The sequence below is a fragment of the Scyliorhinus torazame genome, chromosome 12, assembly GCF_047496885.1.
Source record: "Scyliorhinus torazame isolate Kashiwa2021f chromosome 12, sScyTor2.1, whole genome shotgun sequence".
In the NCBI taxonomy this organism is placed as follows: domain Eukaryota; kingdom Metazoa; phylum Chordata; class Chondrichthyes; order Carcharhiniformes; family Scyliorhinidae; genus Scyliorhinus; species Scyliorhinus torazame.
This window is the reverse complement of record NC_092718.1, coordinates 160,136,922-160,152,930: the sequence shown is the minus strand read 5'-3', so window position 1 is coordinate 160,152,930 and position 16,009 is coordinate 160,136,922. Positions and strand designations below refer to the sequence as shown.

Genomic DNA, 16,009 nt, shown 5'->3' with positions numbered 1-16,009 from the left:
TTGAGTGTTGACTGGAGTGAGTGGTGAGGGAGCATTTAAAAGCAGCTCCCCCTTGTTAGCGATGAATTGAACAGGCACGAGTCGGTGAATCAGACGGCAGGGTAATGTTGAAAACCTCGTGAGAGCTCATTTTGGCACGAAGTGCCGCAACCTTGCCAACACAGCAGCGGCAAAATACCGCGCCAAACGCACCCAAATCCGGACTTTGAAATGTTTCCATTGAATCGCGCCCTGTTTCCAAAGGACAGAGTGGAAATCCCAATCAACAGATCTCTGAGTTACAGATTGGCCTGCTGCAGTTAGACGGCCAATTCTGTGGCCCACACTCTCAACCAGGGCTAGATTATCCAGTCCCCCACCTCCACGTTTCAGGGCGGCGCACCACTCCCTGGCGGCAGGAACCTATGCTCCCCCGGCTTGTCAATGGGCTTTCCCCATTGATCCACCCCACACCACCGGGATACCCAAGGGCGGGTTTGCTGCTGGAGGGAACAGAGAATCCTAGCGGCTGGAAAATTCCAACCCCAATGACGGAACTCTCAAGGAGCCCAGTCCCTTTCATTGCGTTGAAAGAGAGCAGGGGAGTTCGCCCCGGCGTCCTGACCTATACAAACATCACAAAAACAGATCATCTGATCATTACCACATTGTTACATGCAGGACAAACGGGCTGCAAAATCAACGGTGATCCAGTGACTGTGAAGCACCTTGGGTCATCCTGAAAATGTGAAGGATGTTTGGTAAATGCAAGACTTCCCTTGCTTGTGAAAAGGTTTTGCATTAACATAAGAACATAAGACCTAGGAGCAGGAGTAGGCCATCTGGCCCCTCGAGCCTGCTCTGCCATTCAATGAGATCATGGCTGATCATTTTTGGACTCAGCTCCACTCTCCGGCCCGAACACCATAACCCTTAATCCCTTTATTCTTCAAAAAACTATCTATCTTTATCTTAAAAACATTTAATGAAGGAGCCTCTACTGCTTCACTGGGCAAGGAATTCCATAGATTCACTACCCTTTGGGTGAAGAGGTTCCTCCTAAACTCAGTCCTAAATCTACTTCCCCTTATTTTGAGGCTATGCCCCCTAGTTCCACCAGTGGAAACAACCTGCCCGCATCTATCCTATCTACTTCCTTCATAATTTTATATGTTTCTATTCGATCCCCCCTCATCCTTCTAAATTCCAACGAGTACAGTCCCAGTCTACTCAACCTCTCTTCGTAATCCAACCCCTTCAGCTCTGGGATTAACCTAGTGAATCTTCTCTGCACACCCTCCAGTGCCAGTACGTCCTTTCTCAAGTAAGAAGACCAAAACTGAACACAGTACTCCAGGTGTGGCCTCACTAATACCTTATACAATTGCCGCATAACCTCCCTAGTCTTAAACTCCATCCCTCTCGCAATGAAGGACAAAATTCCATTTGCCTTCTTAATCACCTGTTGCACCTGTAAACCAACTTTTTGTGACTTATGCACACCCAGGTTTCTCTGCACAGCAGCATGTTTTAATATTTTATCATTTAAATAATAATAATCCCTTTTGCTGTTATTCCGACCAAAATGGACAACCTCACATTTGTCAACATTGTATTCCATCTGCCAGACCCTAGGCCATTCACTTAGCCTATCCAAATCCCTCTGTAGACTTCCAGTATCCTCTGCACTTTTTGCTTTACCACTCATCTTAGTGTCGTCTGCAAACTTAGACACATTTCCCTTGGTCCCCAACTCCAAATCATCTATGTAAATTGTGAACAATTGTGGGCCCAACACTGATCCCTGAGGGACACCACTAGCTACTGATTGCCAACCAGAGAAACACCCATTAATCCCCACTCTTTGCTTTCTATTAATTAACCAATCCTCTATCCATGCTACTACTTTCCCCTCAATGCCATGCATCTTTATCTTATGCAGCAACCTTTTGTGTGGCACCTTGTCAACGGCTTTCTGGAAATCCAGATATACCACATCCATTGGCTCCCCGTTATCTACTGCACTGTTAATGTCCTCAAAATATTCCACTAAATTAGTTAGGCACGACCTGCCCTTTATGAACCCATGCTGCGTCTGCCCAATGGGACAATTTCCAACCAGATGCCTCGCTATTTCTTCCTTGATGATAGATTCCAGCACCTTCCCTACTACCGAAGTTAAGCTCACTGGCCTATAATTACCCGCTTTCTGCCTACCTCCTTTTTTAAACAGTGGTGTCACATTTGCTAATTTCTAATCCGCCGGGACCACCCCAGAGTCTAGTGAATTTTGGTAAATTCTCACTAGTGCATTTGCAATTTCCCTAGCCATCTCTTTTAGCACTCTGGGATGCATTCCATCAGGGCCAGGAAACTTGTCTACCTTTAGCCCCATTAGCTTGCCCATCACTACCTCCTTAGTGATAACAATCCTCTCAAGGTCCTCACCTGTCATAGCCTCATTTCTATCAGTCACTGGCATGTTATTTGTGTCTTCCACTGTGAAGACCGACCCAAAAAACCTGTTCAGTTCCTCAGCCATTTCCTCATCTCCCATTATTAAATCTCCCTTCTCATCCTCTAAAGGACCAATATTTACCTTAGCCATTCTTTTTTGTTTTATATATTTGTAGAAACGTTTGCTATCTGTTTATATATTCTGAGCAAGTTTACTCTCATAATCTTTCTTACTCTTCTTTATAGCTTTTTTCGTAGCTTTCTGTTGCCCCCTAAATATTTCCCAGTCCTCTCATCTCCCACTAATCTTTGTCACTTTGTGTGCTTTTTCCTTCAATTTGATACTCTCCCTTATTTCCTTAGATATCCATGGTCGATTTTCCCTCTTTCTACCGTCCTTCCTTTTTGTTGGTATAAACCTTTGCTGAGCACTGTGAAAAATCGCTTGGAAGGTTCGCCACTGTTCCTCAACTGTTTCACCATAAAGTCTTTGCTCCCAGTCTACCTTAGCTAGTTCTTCTCTCATCCCATTGTAATCTCCTTTGTTTAAGCACAAAACACGAGTGTTTGATTTTACCTTCTCACCCTCCATCTGTATTTTAAATTCCACCATATTGCGATCGTTCCTTCCGAGAGGATCCCTAACTATGAGATCATGAATCAATCCTGTCTCATTACACAGGACCAGATCTAGGACCGCTTGTTCCCTCGTAGGTTCCATTACATACTGTTCTAGGAAACTATCACAGATACATTCTATAAACTCCTCCTCAAGGCTGCCTTGGCCGACCTGGTTAAACCAATCGACATGTAGATTAAAATCCCCCATGATAACTGCTGTACCATTTCTACATGCATCCGTTATTCCTTTGTTTATTGCCTGCCCCACCATAATGTTACTATTTGGTGGCCTATAGACTACTCCTATCAGTGACTTTTTCGCCTTACGATTCCTGATTTCCACCCAAATGGATTCAACCTTATCCTCCATAGCACCGATGTCATCCCTTACTATTGCCCGGATGTCATCCTTAAATAACAGAGCTACACCACCTCCCTTACCATCCACTCTGTCCTTCCGAATAGTTTGATACCCTTGGATATTTAACTCCCAGTCGTGACCATCCTTTAACCATGTTTCAGTAATGGCCACTAAATCATAGTCATTCACGATGATTTGTGCCATCAACTCATTTACCTTATTCCGAATACTACGAGCATTCAGGTAAAGTACACTTATGTTGGCTTTTTTACCTCTGTTTTGAATCTTAACACCTCGATCAGTAACCTCTCCTAAGTTATATTTCCTCTTAACTTTTCTCCTAAATTTCCTTGTCATTGAACCCATATCTTCATGTAACAACCTGCCGTGTCGCTTATCATTAATGTTTTTATTTCCCGTTTTATTCCTTTTAGTGTCACTGGTCCTATTCACTGAGCTCCCCTCAGTCACTGTACCTTGTACTGTCACCCTTTTTGATTTTTGACTGTGGCTTCTCTGCCTTACACTGTCCCCCTTACTGCCTTTTGTTTCTGTCCCTGTTTTACTACCTTCCAACTTCCTGCATCGGTTCCCATCCCCCTGCCACATTAGTTTAAACCCTCCCCAACAGCTCTAGCAAACACCCACCCTAGGACATCGGTTCCAGTCCTGCCCAGGTGCAGACTGTCCGGTTTGTACTGGTCCCACCTCCCCCAGAACCGGTTCCAATGTCCCAGGATTTTGAATCCCTCCCTCTTGCACCATCTCTCGAGCCACGCATTCATCCTCTCTATCCTGACATTCCTACTCTGACTAGCTCGTGGCATTGGTAGCAATTCTGAGATTACTACCTTTGAGGTCCTACTTTTTAGTTTAACTCCTAACTCCCTGAATTCAGCTTGCAGGACCTCGTCCCATTTTTTACCTATATCGTTGGTGCCTATGTGCACCACGACAGCTGGCTGTTCACCCCCCCCCCCCCCCCAGAATGTTCTGCAGCCGCTCCGAGACATCCTTGACCCTTGCACCAGGGAGGCAACAAACCATTCTGAAGTCTCGATTGCGTCCGCAGAACCGCCTTAGTCCCCTTATGATTGAGTCCCCTATCACTATAGTCCTGCCATTCTTCTTCCTGCCCAGCTGCGCAGCAGAGCCTACCACGGTGCCATTAAACTGGTTGCTGCTGCCTTCCCCTGGTGAGCCATCTCCCTCAACAGTATCCAAAGCGGTATATCTGTTTTGCAGACAGATGACCGCAGGGGACACCTGCACTGCCTTCCTACTCTTGCTCTGTCTTTTGGTCACCCATTTTCTATCTCCATCAGTACCTTTCACCTGCGGTGTGACCAACTCGCTAAACGTGCTATCCATGACGTCCTCAGCATCGCGGATGCTCCAAAGTGAGTCCACCCGCAGCTCCAGAGCCGTTAAGCGGTCTAACAGGAGCTGCAACTGGACACACGTCTTGCACGTGAAGGAGCCAGGGACAGTGGACGTGTCCCTGAGCTGCCACATCGCACACGAGGAGCCTGACACAGGTCTGAGATCTCCTGCCATGTCTTAAACCTTAGGTTAACTTATACAACTACAATTCCAGAAAAAGAAAGAAAAAATAAATAAGTTAGACAATGAAAAGAAAAACTACTTATCAGGGATAAAAAGCACCTCCTCTCCACCCAGCTTTGAATTCCCACCTAGATTCAAATTCCCAAACTCACTCGTTGCTGTCTCGCTCTGGCTGTGTCTTCTCTGACTCACTGGGAGTAAGTTACAAGTTGCTCTTTTTAAATTGACCTGAGTTGTCTCCCCTCCCCCACCTGCTTGTAGATCAAAGTAGATTAAAGTGACTGACACTTGACTGCCAACCAGTTATGTGAGTGGGTGGGGCAGCCCTTGTTAACCTACACTGCACGATTCTAGATTAATTTAAATTAATTTAAACTCCTGAAATTTAAAAGGAACTGCCTTACCGATTTGATTGGATTCAATTCCCACCTAGATTCAAATTCCCAAACTCACTCTTTGCTGTCTCACTCTGGCTGTGTCTTCTCTGGCACACTGGGAGAACTCACTGTTTTAAACAGAAGCAGCCTGCATGTCAGGACATTGTGCTCCCAGGTATTATGTTGAAGAGAAGAGGCCAGACTCCTTAGTGCTGAGTGGATCCTGACAATAATCGTCTTTTATTGTCACAAGTATAAAGTTACTGTGAAAAGCCCCTAGTTGCCACATTCCGGCGTCTGTTCGGGTAAGCCGGGACAGCAATTGAACCTGCGCTGCTGTCCTTTTTTTTTCTGCATTACAAACCAGCTGTCTAGCCAACTGAGCTAAACCAGCTTGTTATAATAATAATCTTTTATTGTCACATGGATAAAGTTATTGTGAAAAGCCCCGAGTCGCCACATTCCGCGGAGCGGCTGTTCGGGTAAGCCGGTGCAGGAATTGAACCTGCGCTGTTGGCCTTATTCTGCATTACAAACCAGCTGTCTAGCCTACTGAGCTAAACAGTAACGGATTAGTTGCAGTATTGCTACGAACAGTCAAAAGCTGTGAGTCGGCAATAACCTACCTTTCCTAGGAAATCGTTTTTGCTGACCAGGTCCCAGTCCCATACCTCCACGTGCAACGCGTTCTCTGTCCCTGTGTCGTCCAGGACAAACTCAAACACCTCATTCCAGCGGGGGTAACAGGACCTTTTCACAACCTACATGCAAGAGAAATCAGTATGAAGAGCTTTTACTTGACCCACCCATGACAGCCACCCAGTGCTGCCCATCCAAGTCGTACATGGGTTGAATGCAGCAAGGTCGACAAGCCATAATGATAATCAAGCAGATATTTACTACAATATGTTACTGGATGCTCTCTCAATCAGTGACTAAAGGATGCGGATGAGTTTGTCCTACATGTGACTCCAGATCCACAGCAATGAGGTTGTGGTTGAATCTCAAGTGCCCTCTGAAATGGCGGGCAGTAAGGAATGGGCAATAAGTGCTGGCCCAGCCAGCGATACCCGCATCCCGTAAATGAATAAACCAAGACACATCACCATCTATGTCACTTATCAGCATATCCCATCCGTAAACCCGTTATACTTTAATTTCTGATGGGTTGAAATGCTTTTCCCACACTCCGGAAGCTTAATGAATTTTTCACCTCTTCCTTGTGAAGCACCCCTTTAATTGTCTGCATTCCTTTAAATTTGACTTACACTGAATTTTCCTCTCTTATCGAGTTTGCCCCTGGAGTTTTGAGTAATTGTAGAACTTCGATTAGAGCAGAATTGAGTGCCATTGACAGTTAGTAATAAAACAAGTTCCAAACTCAAAATTGCCATTTTAATAACTAATGTAAATCACTGACTCTTCTGAGTCACTGCTCAGATTGGATCAATGAATGTGGTTTCAAAATGGCAAAAGAGGTTTGTAGATAAAACGGAAGTAGATTCCTGTAACTTTAATTGTGACAAATTTAAGACATTTATTCTGGTGTTTTTATTTCTCTCCGTGGCCGTGCCTCGCCCCATCTCTGTAACTGTGTCCACCCTACGGCCTTTGAGAGCCTGACACTTCTGACACTGACCTGTTATAAATCCCCAACTACCTTTGTCGTACCACTGACTGCAGTGCTTTCAGTTGTCCAGACCCTAAATACTGGAATTCCCATTTTAAGCCTCTCCATCTACTTCTCCGCCTTTCAATTCCTCCTTCACACCCAAACTGACTAAATTCTTAGCAGTCCCTCCAAATCTTCCTTCATTGGCTCAGCATCCGTTTCTGTCTGATTGCTTGTGTGTGAATTGGCCCATATTCCTCTACATTAAAGACACTGGGTGGAATTCCCAACCGTTCCCACCAGCACGATCTTCCAGTCCCGCCGACAGAGACCCCCCCTCCCTACCCAGCTCTGCCGTGGGTTCCCCAACAGCGGAGGGTGCGAACAACAGGAAACCATGTTGAGATCGGCGGGGCCGGAAGGTCCTGCCACCAGCCAATGGCTGGCCGCCTCCACTGCCGCAAAACACGCCAGGCCAGCGGAAACGGAACATCACACCCACTGTATATGTGTAAGTTGTCAAATGTCCGCAGGCATTGCTCACAGTCAGTCGGGAAATACATTAACAACATTTTAACCTAGCTCACATGACAGGTGAAAGGGGTTTCCAGGTTGGATGCCCACTTTACACCCCACCCGAATATGTTCTCCACTGAAGTGGAGAAGTGCTAGGGCTGTGCAGCAGAAATTTGGACAATGTGTAAAATTGGGGTCTCTTAAGAGGTGGTCCTGTTCTTACCAGGCAAGTTAGGTTAAACATGGGACTGCTGTCACTTCAGGACACTTCTGCTTCACAGTGCCAGGGTTCGTGGTTCGATCCTCGGCTTGGGTCATTGTCTGTGCAGAGTCTGCACGGTCTCCCCGTGTCTGTGTGGGTTTCCTCCGGGTTCTCCGGTTTCCTCCCACAAGTCCCGAAAGACGTGCTGTTAGGTGAATAGGACATTCTGAATTCTCCCTCTGTGTGCCCGAACATGCGCCAGAGTGTGGCGACTCGGGGATTTTCACAGTAACTCCATTGCAGTGTTAATGTAAGCCTACTTGTGACAATAATAAAGATTATTATCAATATTATACAGTCTGAGGAGCAACAGAACGATCGGAGCTGAGAAGAGGAACCATGGAATAAATTATAGGCATTCTGAAACCTACATTGCTGGGAAGTGGTAGTAAGTACTATTTTAGATGTATTGCATGTACAATATACGTACTACAAATATGAACACTAAGGGGGCGATTCTCCAAAATGGAGACCAGGGGCGTCATTCTCCGACCCCCCCAGAGGGTCGGAGAATGGCCGTTGGCCGCCGTGAATCCCGCCCCCGCCGAAGTCTCCGAAGGGAGAAAAGTCGGCGGGGCGTTAAGGTCGCCGCTGCCGCAGAGAATGTCACGGGTCTGCGCAAGGCAGCCGATTTTCGGCCTGCCGATATTCTCCCTTCCGGATGGGCCGAAGTCCCGTCGACGTGATGACCGTTCATGTCGACGTGAATCAAACCTCCTTTTCATCGGCGTGACCCGGTGCTCCAGGCTCACGCCGACCAGCGAGGAGGTGAGTGACGGCCTGGGGGGTTGGCTCTGGGCAGGAAATGGCGTGACCGCAGACTGATTGCGTGAGGAGAGGTGTGTCTCGGCTTGTGTGTGTGTGTGTGCGGTGGGGGGGGGGGGGGGGGGGGGTGGTGGTGGTGGTGGTTAGAGTAGGCTGGGCTCCGGGGGAGTGCCGGGAGGGGGTCCGTGCCGGGGTGGAGGTTGGGGGTTGGGGAGGGGGTCCGTGCCGGGGTGGAGGTTGGGGGTTGGAGGGGGTCCGTGCTGGGGTGGAGGTTGGGGGTTGGGGGGGTCCGTGCTGGGGTGGAGGTTGGGGAGGGGGGTCCGTGCTGGGGTGGAGGTTGGGGAGGGGGTCCGTGCTGGGGTGGAGGTTGGGGGTTGGGGGGGATCCGTGCCGGGGTGGAGGTTGGGGGTTGGAGGGGGGTCCGTGCTGGGGTGGAGGTTCGGGGTTGGGGGGGGTCCGTGCTGGGGTGGAGTTTGGGGAGGGGGTCCGTGCTGGGGTGGAGGTTGGGGGTTGTGGGGGGTCCGTGCCGGGGTGGAGGTTGGGGGTTGGAGGGGGTCCGTGCTGGGGCGGAGGTTGGGGGTTGGGGGGGGTCCGTGCTGGGGTGGAGGTTGGGGTTGGGGGGGGTCCGTGCTGGGGTGGAGGTTGGGGAGGGGATCCGTGCTGGGGTGGAGGTTGGGGGTTGGGGGGGGTCCGTGCTGGGGTGGAGGTTGGGGAGGGGGTCCGTGCTGGGGTGGAGGTTGGGGGTTGGGGGGGTCCGTGCCGGGGTGGAGGTTGGGGGTTGGGGGGGGTCCGTGCTGGGGTGGAGGTTGGGGAGGGGGTCCGTGCCGAGGAGGGTGATGGGAGGGCAAATGAGTTGGTCCACCTGGCCAGGTGCCAGCCTCCAACAGTTGGACCCATGCGGTCCATGCCACCTGGCTGGGGGGAGGAGGGGATATGGGCAATGATGACATGTATTCGTTCCCCTCCCCCCCACCAGGCCGTCATGTTTTCAGATCATCCAGCGATGTTGGCCGCCGTGGTGGCAGCCGCTCATGTCTATGTTGCCCTGGATGAGGAGGAGGAGGAGGAGGAGGAGGAGGAGCGTGCCAGAGAGGCGGCGCAGGCTGCCGCAGAGGGGCAGGTGGCAGCCGCCCAGGCTGGAGGGACACCTGACCGACAGGACGAGGAGGGGGAGGAGGACGTCGCGGCCCCACGGCAACGGAGGCACCCGAGGGCGCCCCGTGTGTACCGGCCCCGGCAGTCATACCAGGACCTCACGGACCGGGAATGCAGGAGGAGACTCCGGATGAGCCGGGAAACCGTGGCACACATCTGCCACCTGCTGGCACACCTGTCACCGCGTGGCACTGGCGGGGGACACCCTCTCCCCGTGTCCGTCAAGGTTACGGTGGCCCTGAACTTTTATGCAACGGGGTCATTCCAAGCACCGAGTGGGGACCTGTCCGGCATATCGCAGACATCGGTGCACCGGTGCATCCGGGCAGTGACAGATGCCCTTTATGCCATGGCGCACCGCTACATCCGCTTCCCCGTGGACCGGGCCAGCCAAGATGCCCGGGCCGTGGGCTTCTCTGCCGTGGCCGGGTTCCCCATGGTCCAGGGCGCGATCGATGGGATGCACGTCGCCGTGCGGCCACCTGCAGATAACAGGGCCGTGTTCACTAATAGGAAGGGGACCTATTCGATGAACGTACAGGTGGTCTGCGACCACCGCATGATGATCCTGCACGTCTGCGCCCGTCACCCAGGCAGTGTACACGACTCATTCGTGTTGTCGCGGTCATCCATCCCCGGCATGTACGAGGGACGCCATCCCCGGCTGAGGGGCTGGTTGCTGGGCGACAGGGGCTACCCATTGCGATCGTGGCTGATGACGCCTATACGGAGGCCACGCAATGAGGCGGAGAACCGCTACAATGATGCCCATGTAGCGACAAGGGGAGTGATCGAGAGGTGCTTTGGAGTGCTGAAGATGCGTTTCAGGTGCCTGGACCTCTCTGGGGACGCCCTCCAGTATCGGTCAGATAGGGTCGGCCGCATTATTGTGATGTGCTGCGTCCTGCACAACATAGCCCAGCAGAGGGGCGATGTGCCGCAGGCAGAGGAGGACGGAGTGGAGGAGCAGCAGGAAGAGGCCCAGTCCTCCCCAGATGAGGGGGATGGGGGCAATGGTCAGGGCAGACGGGGTAGACACAGGCGGGTGGCTGTCCACCGTTACCGGCTGGCCCAGCGGGCACGGGACAGACTGATAGACACCCGCTTCACTGACTAGATGGGCGTGGGAATCGGGTAGTATGGCCACAGACCGCACACCATGGCAACAGCCAACCACCCACACCCCCCACCCATCCACCCACCCAGCACCCTCACCCCCCTCCCCAACCCCACCCACCCCACCCGCATGCACACCACCCCCCCCCCCCCCATTGCCGATCCACCGGCGGCACAACGGGCCGGGCTCACCCAGTTGCGGGTGGACGCGTGTCTATCGCAGGCCATGGAGGATGATGACAACCCGCCCTGCGATGAGCTCCTGGCTCTACATCGTTGGACTATGTCTGACCCATGGCCACAGTACCACCATCCACCAGGACCATCCCTGCATGCGGCTGTGACACTGCAGCGCACGGTCCCGTCTTCTGCCCGGGGGATGTTGATGGCGGCCCAGGGGGAAGGGGGCAGACTCACCTGGGGCTGAGGTAAGACCACCCCTCACACACACACTTGCGCTCAACGTACATGACACGCCCGCACACTTTGGACAGAGCACAAAGGCAGCTTCGGTAGGTGTAACATTGACTTTAATAACCAAACGAGTTCATGCACGTGCCCTAGCCCCTAAAACTCATCTGTGCCCTGCACCCGTGCCAACTTACTCAGTGTCTAATTGTTTGGCCTTACGGGCACTTTGACTACGTCTACGTGGTTCCACAGACGGTACAGCAGAACTGGAGGTGGACTCCTGTGATTCCTGCCCTCTGACACTGGATCCCTTTGGCGGCCGTTTCCTGGGGCGTCCTGGCCTAGATGGGCCAGGCTGCGGCCCGGGCGACTGGGATGACGAGCTGCCAGCCTGTCCTGCCCGTTGCCCACCCGATGCACCTGGGACGGAAGGGGGGGAGTCCGAGGTGTCGCGGTGTACCGGGACCTCCCCTACAGAGGGAGTCGGGACGGACCACACCACCTCCTCCTCCCTCGGGGTGCCCGATGGCCCCCAGGCCTCTACATGGGTGGGGGATGCGAACGGACTGGCCATCCGACGCACCCCCGACATCTGGCGCTGCCAGTCCTGGAGGCCCGTGCTGGTATCGACAGGGGTCTGCAGGTTTGCAGCCATGGAGCCCAGGGTGTTGGCAAACCCTGTCTGTGACAGTGCGACGCCGGCTCGCACATGGCCACTGGCGCCGATGCCCTCAGCGATGGCCTGCTGAGACGGGGCCATGGCCTACAGACACTGGGCCATGGCCTGCTGAGACTGGGCCATGGCCTGCAGAGACTGGGCTATGGCGTTGAGCGCCTCTGCCATTCTGGCGCTGGCTCATGGCCTCCTGTGAGAGGGCAGCCATTTCCTGGGCCACAGACGCCGCCTGCACGGAAGGCCCCAGGCCTCACAAACCGTTCCCCATGTCTGACACCGTCGCAACCATTGCCTCCACCGCGGACGCCACCCGTGCGGTGTCAGCCTGGGTGGCACGCATGACCGGGACCACTCCCAGCTCCTGGACGCGGGTGGACTCCTCCACCTGCGACCGCAGCCGCCGCAAGCCACCCGTCACCCTCTTCGCTCGTCTCCGGGTCGGTGGTTGCATCGGATCTACAGTGGTTCACGCCGTGCAGCGGCATACGCGCTGCACGGCGTGACGGCTCATAAGGCCGCGCTACTCCCCCCCACCCGACCGGAACACCCGACCGCAACACCTGACTGGATGGCTGGCCGTTGCTCAGCCCCGAGGTTCGAGTCACGCGATGTGGAGGCGCTCCTGGACGCGGTGGAGCAGAGGAGGGACACCCTGTATCCCGGGCACGGCCGCAGAGTTGCCCCACGCCACAGCCGGCGTCTGTGGAGGGAAGTGGCAGAGGCCGTCACCGCTGTGGCCCTGACACCACGGACAGGCACCCAGTGCCACAAGAAGGTGAACGACCTCGTCAGAGCAGGCAGGGTGAGCCTCCCCCCATATCCCCCCTCCCCATATCCTCCCTCCCCCATATCCCCCCTCCCCCATATCCCCCCTCCCCCATATCCCCCCTCCCCCATATCCCCCCTCCCCCATATCCCACCCTCCCCCATATCCCACCCTCCCCCATATCCCCCATATCCCCCCCTCCCCCATATCCCCCCTCCCCCATATCCCCCCTCCCCCATATCCCCCCTCCCCCATATCCCCCTCCACCATATCCCCCCTCCCCATATCCCCCAAATGCCCCCCTCCCCCATATCCCCCTCCCCATATCCCCCATATCCCCCCTCCCCCATATCCCCCATATCCCCCCTCCCCCATATCCCCAAGTGAATCAGCCCTATCCTTAACCTCTGCAATGCACGCACAACCGATGGCGTGCATTCATATACCTGCCTAACACTGTTGCCTTTTACCCCTGCCCCCCCCCCCCCACAGGAGAAGCGCGCACACAACAATAGGAGCATGTGAGGACTGGAGGAGGGCCCGCTGATGAGAGGCCACTGACCGAACACCAGGAAAGGGCCCTGGAACTGGCTGGCGGACCTGAGGACCGGGAGGTTGCTGATGCAGAGGTCGGGGGCGTACTAGCAAGTGAGCCACCGACAGCCCGTCCCCGTATCCCCCCTCCCCTATATCCCCCTCCCCCATATCACCTGATCACTGCCTGATGTCTAACCATGCATGCTTCATTGTGTATCGCAGGACCAAACGTCCAGGCACCCATCCCCGCAGATGCACACCGCCCGCAGGATGCCCCTCGGAGACCACAGGAGACGGAGAGACCCGTACCCTCCAGCATGCGACGCCCGCAGGATGCCCTCGGAGACCACGGGAGACGGAGAGACCCGGACCCTCCAGCATGCGACGCCCGCAGGATGCCCCTCGGAGACCACAGGAGACGGAGAGACCCGGACCCTCCAGCATGCGACGCCCGCAGGATGCCCCTTGCACACCACGGGATACGGAGAGACCTGGAGCAACAGGGAGACGACACCCCCGTCACGTGCGGGAGCGACCACCCAGCGACGAGGGGGGCAGCCACAGGCCCCCGTCACATCCGAGCCAGGACACCCCTACCCGGGACAGCACTACCCAGGAAGACGAAATACCGGACAGTGACTCAGAGTGGATGGGTGAGACGAACCCCCACCCCAAAGTGCCATGGACTCAGAGTGGGACGAAGAGCACGACACAACGCCACTGCTGTCACCAACACCCTCCACCATCGCAGAAAACACTCACCACGGTTGGGCACTTTAGTGATGAGGCGTCTGGTACACTCACTGGTGCGCACAACACAGCCGTCCCGGTACAGCAGGTGGAGGTAGGAGCAGCAGAGGGACCGGGCGTTCGGAGGGCAGCCCAGCCCAAGCGAACATCTGCCGCCCAGATGGATCCCGGGTTCCTGCAGTTACCACACCCACACACAGATCCGATGCAACCACCGACCCGGAGACGAGCGAAGAGGGTGACGGGCGGCTTGCGGCGGCTGCGGTCGCAGGTGGAGGAGTCCACCCGCGTCCAGGAGATGGGAGTGGTGCCGGTCATGCGTGCCACCCAGGCCGACACCGCACGGGTGGCGTCCGCGGTGGAGGCAATGGGTGCGACAGTGTCAGGACATGGGAACGGTTTGCGAGGCCTGGGGCCTTCCGTGCAGGCGGCGTCTGTGGCCCAGGAAATGGCTGCCCTCTCACAGGAGGCCATGAGCCAGTGCCAGCGCCAGATGGCAGAGGCGCTCAACGCCATAGCCCAGTCTCAGCAGGCCATGGCCCAGTCTCTGCAGGCCATGGCCCAGTCTCTGCAGGCCATCGCTGAGGGCATCGGCGCCAGTGGTCATGTGCGAGCCGGCGTCGCACTGTCACAGACAGGGTTTGCCAACCCCCTGGGCTCCATGGCTGCAAACCTGCAGACCCCTGTCGATAACCAGCACGGGCCTCCAGGACTGGCAGCGCCAGATGTCGGATGGCCAGTCCGTTCGCATCCCCCACCCATGTAGAGGCCTGGGGGCCATCGGGGCACCCCGAGGGAGGAGGAGGTGGTGTGGTCCGTCCCGGCTCCCTCTGTAGGGGAGGTCCCGGTACACCGCGACACCTCAGACTCCCCCCCCTTCCGTCCCAGGTGCATCGGGTGGGCAACGGGCAGGACAGGCTGGCAGCTCACCATCCCAGTCGCCCGGGCCGCAGCCTGGCCCATCTAGGCCAGGACGCCCCAGGAAACGGCCGCCAAAGGGATCCAGTGTCAGAGGGCAGGAATCACAGGAGTCCACCTCCAGTTCTGCTGTACCGTCTGTGGAACCACGCCAAAGCACCTCTCGATCACTCCCCTTGTCACTACATGGGCATCATTGTCGCGGTTCTCCGCCTCATTGCGTGGCCTCCGTATAGGCGTCATCAGCCACGATCGCAATGGGTAGCCCCTGTCGCCCAGCAACCAGCCCCTCAGCTGGGGATGGCGTCCCTCGTACATGCCGGGGATGGATGACCGCGACAACACGAATGAGTCGTGTACACTGCCTGGGTGACGGGCGCAGACGTGCAGGATCATCTTGCGGTGGTCGCAGACCACCTGTACGTTCATCGAATAGGTCCCCTTCCTATTAGTGAACACGGCCCTGTTATCTGCAGGTGGCCGCACGGCGACGTGCATCCCATCGATCGCGCCCTGGACCATGGGGAACCCGGCCACGGCAGAGAAGCCCACGGCCCGGGCATCTTGGCTGGCCCGGTCCACGGGGAAGCGGATGTAGCGGTGCGCCATGGCATATAGGGCATCTGTCCCTGCCCGGGTGCACCGGTGCACCGATGTCTGCGATATGCCGGACAGGTCCCCACTCGGTGCCTGGAATGACCCCGTTGCATAAAAGTTCAGGGCCACCGTAACCTTGACGGACACGGGGAGAGGGTGTCCCCGCCAGTGCCACGCGGTGACAGGTGTGCCAGCAGGTGGCAGATATGTGCCACGGTTTCCCGGCTCATCCGGAGTCTCCTCCTGCATTCCCGGTCCGTGAGGTCCTGGTATGACTGCCGGGGCCGGTACACACGGGGCGCCCTCGGGTGCCTCCGTTGCCGTGGGGCCGCGACGTCCTCCTCCCCCTCCTCGTCCTGTCGGTCAGGTGTCCCTCCAGCCTGGGCGGCTGCCGCCTGCCCCTCTGCGGCAGCCTGCGCCGCCTCTCTGGCACGCTCCTCCTCCTCCTCCTCCTCCTCCTCATCCAGGACAACATAGACATGAGCGGCTGCCACCACGGCGGCCAACATCGCTGGATGATCTGAAAACATGACGGCCTGGTGGGGGGGAGGGGAACGACGACATGTC

At 55.4% G+C, this 16,009-nt stretch overlaps 1 protein-coding gene across 1 annotated transcript in view; it reads right to left on the bottom strand.

Annotated features, from left to right (window-relative positions):
* rasa4 (RAS p21 protein activator 4) overlaps positions 1–16,009 on the bottom strand; it is a 397,794-nt gene that overhangs the window by 130,525 nt on the left and 251,260 nt on the right. The window contains exon 7 of the mRNA XM_072469264.1: positions 5,988–6,122. Within this exon, the coding sequence (XP_072325365.1) occupies positions 5,988–6,122 (135 nt within the window). The remainder of the gene's footprint in view (positions 1–5,987; positions 6,123–16,009) is intronic.